A 4,818-nucleotide genomic window follows, 5' to 3' on the forward strand; every position below is an offset into this window, starting at 1 on the left:
TAACTTACTTTTTTTTTTTTTTTACTGCATGTCATGCGCGGGCCTCCGTAGTTCTTTTTTGGCAATGCTGTAAAACCCCATTATTTTTAAGCGTGTACCCGGATGAATCTTGCAAGAATATGTCAAGGATGCAGTTTTCTTGGAATAAAAGCATTTGCCAAAAGCAAGAATCAAAATATGACCATTTCTAAAGGTTGTGTGAGATTCACCCCCACTTTATCTAATGCACAACATCTTTCACATTTCAGTCTTTTAGTTGAGAACCTAAAAAAAGGAAGTAGAAAAACAACCGAGATGCTTTAAATTCGCTTCTTCAAAACAACATTAAAGACACCTATTCTATACACTCAGATTTCTTCCTCTTCATCAAGTGCAACTATCTTTTACTACTTAATTTTCTTCAGAGTCAGACAGCTTGCATTGGTTTTCAGGCTTGCAGCCCTCAGGTTTTTTTTTGTTTATGACCTGGCAGGAGCTGTTCATAGAGCAGGGCAGACAGTCTTGGTGTACGGAAGTGAAGCTTTGGCGCCTCGACTTCTGCAAGCTGCTTTGGCGTTGACGACCACTCTGTTTGAATAAACTAAAAGTCCTTCGATGTGGCGCTCTACGGATGATGGCCTTGCGGAAAGTCTCTCCTGCGAAGTAGTACAACAAGGGATTGAAGCAACTGTTGGACGCCGCCATGCACAACGAGATGACCAGACCTTTTAGGAGGAACTCAATGACCTGGCAGTTCTTCTCTAAAACCTTGGCATGAAGATGGACCGTGCGAGCGACGTGATATGGTAGGAAACACAGCAGGAATGTGCTCAGGACAACGGCGATCATATACACAGCGCGTCGGCGGGTGTTCATCGTTTGACTATATTCTCCTTTGATGAGTTTGCAGATTATGCAGCCGTAGCAGATGAGAATGATGAAGAACGGAATGACAAATCCAAACAAAACCCCCACATAGTTCAAGATAAATATGCGTTTCCATGACTTGTTGTTCCCCGGTTCAAAGCAGCGCGTCTTTTCATCCCGCATTGAAGTACCTGACATGAGGAAAGGCGTTGACAAGCAGGCCACAAAAATCCAGATCGCAAAGCATGATAGACTGGCTCTCCGCATCGTAACCAGAGACTTGTTGCGAAAGGGTTGAACTACGGCAATGTACCGTAATATGCTAAGGCCTGTAAGAAACAATACACTTGTATACAGGTTGACGTAAAAGGAAAATACACACCAGCGGCAAAACCAGTCTGGAAAATCCCACTGACCGCCCCTAAAAAAGTAGACCAGACGGAAGGGCAACGTCAAGGAGAAGCCAACATCTGAAATAGCCAAGTTAGTCATAAATACAGTGTTGGCCGACTTCTCTGGAGTGCGGCACAGGAACACAAACAAAGCCACAGAGTTGCTGATAAATCCAATAGGGAATACGACACTGTACGTGACTTTGTATGCCAAATATTTGAAATCTTCACTTTCCTCACAAGTCTGATTCATGTTAGGTTCTTGGATGACGTTGAGCCAAGATGGAGTTACCTCATGTGTGAACACAGGAGCTGGAGGCAAAAAGATTAACAATTAGTAATCAAACAATTGTGTTGCAGTCAGAAAAAGCACAGTCACAACACGCTTTAAGCATGCAAAATTACTGCATATTCTGGAACGATTACCAGCTACAAGATAAGATGCCTAGGGCTTCTGGTTTTAATAGTTAATAAAACACAAATAATAATGAATAAATTCTGATTGTTCAAATCTCCTTCAGCAAACGTTATTGAGGCAAGAGGTCAATCTGTACTGGTCAAGCACCTTTCGGCTATGCAAATGTGCAGGTCACCCTACTTGAACGGTTGTATGTAGTAAATTTGACTAAAAACCCTTTGCATGTGCTTGCATTTTTGCTCTGAATGGATGGGAGTCTGGTGTGGCCACACCATAAAAGACTGAACATGCTGATAAAGAAATGACATTAGAAAGTGATTAATACTACAGTCAAGCCATTGCTCAACAATAGCTTACTAAACCAGGAAAAAGACGGGTTTTATTTAAAACGGGTTTAAAAACTCCCCTTGGTTTTCAGGTTAAAAATGTACATTGCCATAGAGGCTTAATACACAGACAGCAGGGTAGCATAAATATAATATGCTTTACTTCATCTAGAACTATTTAAAACAAAAAAAAATCTGATCTTGCATCATTTTTATGCAGTTTTATATTTAATAGAGTTTATATTAATTTTCTATTTAATAATTTATTATTTGAATATTAAAATCCATTTGTTGTATAAGTGAACTGCAAGGGGATTAAAAGTATTATTATGATTATTATCATTTAAAGAAAAAGGAAATATAATACTTTTTATTTATGTGTTTATATATCCTCCTGAGAACCAGGAAAAAAACGTTTTGTGAATTATATTTTTTATGTCATAACATTGGTTGGAGCATAAGAAACGAATGGAGAAAAAACATTTTTGAAAAAGATATTTTATTCATAGATAGAAATTATAATTTTATTAATCAAATCTGCGTTCGAGCTGCCGCTAACCAGAGAGAGCATTTATATGAAACATCTTTACAAAGTCTTTTGTATCGTTATTTCTGTGTTCCAAACATTCAAATCAGATCTGCTAAATCTCTGTCAATGTTTAAGAAACTGCTGAAAGCTCACTTTGGGGTGGCAGCTTATGTGAGTTAAATTATATAGGAGATTATTTGTGATTGTTAGATTGGTCAGTATATGTGTGGGATGGTGTTTTGGTTGTTCGCTTTTATGTAAAGCACTGTGGGTAACCCTTGGGGTTCTTTTAGTAGTGCTATATAAATAAATAAACCAAACCAAATAATCACAGAAGTACTGGAATAAAAGTTTATAGTTCGGATATAAACACTGCTGTCTACAGAAGCGATCAAAATAGAATAAGTCACCTTTTTGAAAGTGACAATGCTTCAAATATAAATTGTCATTTGTGGCCCTTCACATTTTATGTAGTTTTAATGCACTATATAAAAAGCAGGGGTACTCTGAACTTGAGTACCCCTGCTTTAATATATAGCCTACCATAGTACTGAAATTAGTAGTATTTAAAGGGGTCATATGATGCGATTTCAAGTTTTCCTTTCCGTTGAAAAAATGTTGATTCATTCAGGAATGAAACAAGTGAAGTCTTTATGAGCAAGTTATGAGCTATGAATCATTTGTTTAACTTTTTTTAATCAATTTGTTGAATATTTTATTCTATAAATTGACTGCAGCAATTTTTACTAGAAACTCTAGTAAATTACATGTTATTTTGTTTAGTTCTCTGTTTTTTTTTTCAGAATTGTGGGAAAATAGTGATATCTATTTAAAAAAATAAAATATTGATACAATATAGTTAATATAAATATGAAAAATAATACTTCTTTCTAAAGAATTTTGTGAACTATATTTGCTCAAGAATGTTTTAGTTTGAGCATTTTGAGTTTGTTTTGAGTATGAATGCATTTTTTGCATCAATATAGCAAAACTAACTTTTAATCCAATTTTTTGTTCCAGATTTTTACTCTTAAAAGAGATATCGATATCTATAAATATCCATATATATCTATATTGAACATTAAAGCATGTCAACATATTCTGTTACACCAAATACACAAAATAATGATCTTTAAAAAAGCATCATATGACCCCTTTAAGGTTCTTCTAAGAATACCCTGGTACTTCCATAGTGCAAATCCAAAATAAAGTTTTTGGACACCATATTTTCTTAAGCATATTGGATGTCAAAGAAGTACCACTGTACAAAAACGTAAAAATAAATACTATTGAACGGACCATTGGAAGTAGGCTACCTTGTAAATTAGCCTAATTTCAGAACTATAAAGGCTATCATACGTTCACTGTACTTTTTGTATTTTTAAAATTAATATCAAAATATAAAGCTCAGTGTGACTCATAATGAGACTTTGGCTGGAGTTTTACTCACCTGTCATTCTCTCTTGACCATCATCCTTCTCCTCTTCAGCGGACTGATGAATCCGGACGCGTTAAGATTTCTGATTTCTGTTATGTAACAAAATGTCAAAATGTTCCTTTCTCGTCAGTTTCAAGTGTCTGCTTCCTTTATAAAGGTCTTGAAGAGTGCTGCCTCTGTACTCGGGTGTCCCATATTGATTCCAGCGCCGCGTTATAGCACGAAGTACACCTTACTCTCCAATAGTAGTCGCCTTGGCGAAAGAAAGTAATGTCCGAATCTTTTTTAGAATCGCTTGCGTTCAGTGATTCAAACGAACCGATTCGCACAACGTTTTATTCGACTGCAGAGATGTGAAACAAACTACACAGCATTTGACGCTAGATTATAACCTAATTGAAAGCAAAGTGGTAAACAGGTTCACTAAACACAAAAATAAACGTAAACTTTGACTTCTGGGTTTTTTTTTTGGATAATGTTTTATGGGGTTCATACATTAACCGTTCAAACGATTCGAACTCCTTAAAGAATTCAAGAGAAACCACACCTTCAGCTGTTTTTTTTCTTTCTTTTGGTAGTTTCTCTGAGCAGGTTTGATAACGTGCTATGTGTAATTCATATGAAGAGTAAATATTTTTGAATAATGTTTCGAAATGTTTTATGGGGCTCGTATAGGCTATAAACCGTTCAAACGATTCGATACAACTCCCTAAACAATTCAAGAGAAGCCACACCTTCAGGTGTGTTTTTTTTTCTTTCTTTTGGTAGTTTCTATGAGCAGGTGTGATAAAGTGTTATGCGTAATTCATATGAGGAGTAATTACAATAGTAATTAAAATAACTCTTTGCACCAAGCATGGCATTTCTAA

General features: G+C 35.9%; 1 protein-coding gene across 1 annotated transcript; it reads right to left on the reverse strand.

The window, feature by feature from the left end:
* Nucleotides 1-390: 390 nt before the first annotated feature.
* Nucleotides 391-3,979, reverse strand: LOC107744402 (cysteinyl leukotriene receptor 1-like). Its single transcript, XM_016558030.1, has 2 exons — nt 3,962-3,979; nt 391-1,550 (listed from the first exon to the last, which is right to left on the reverse strand). Exons 1-2 carry the CDS (start codon nt 3,966-3,968, stop codon nt 391-393), a joined length of 1,167 nt encoding a protein of 388 aa, XP_016413516.1. The 5' UTR covers nt 3,969-3,979.
* Between the last annotated feature and the right edge of the window lie 839 nt (nt 3,980-4,818).

This window comes from Sinocyclocheilus rhinocerous, unplaced genomic scaffold, assembly GCF_001515625.1.
Source record: "Sinocyclocheilus rhinocerous isolate Xijiao unplaced genomic scaffold, SAMN03320098_v1.1 scaffold1488, whole genome shotgun sequence".
NCBI lineage: Eukaryota > Metazoa > Chordata > Actinopteri > Cypriniformes > Cyprinidae > Sinocyclocheilus > Sinocyclocheilus rhinocerous.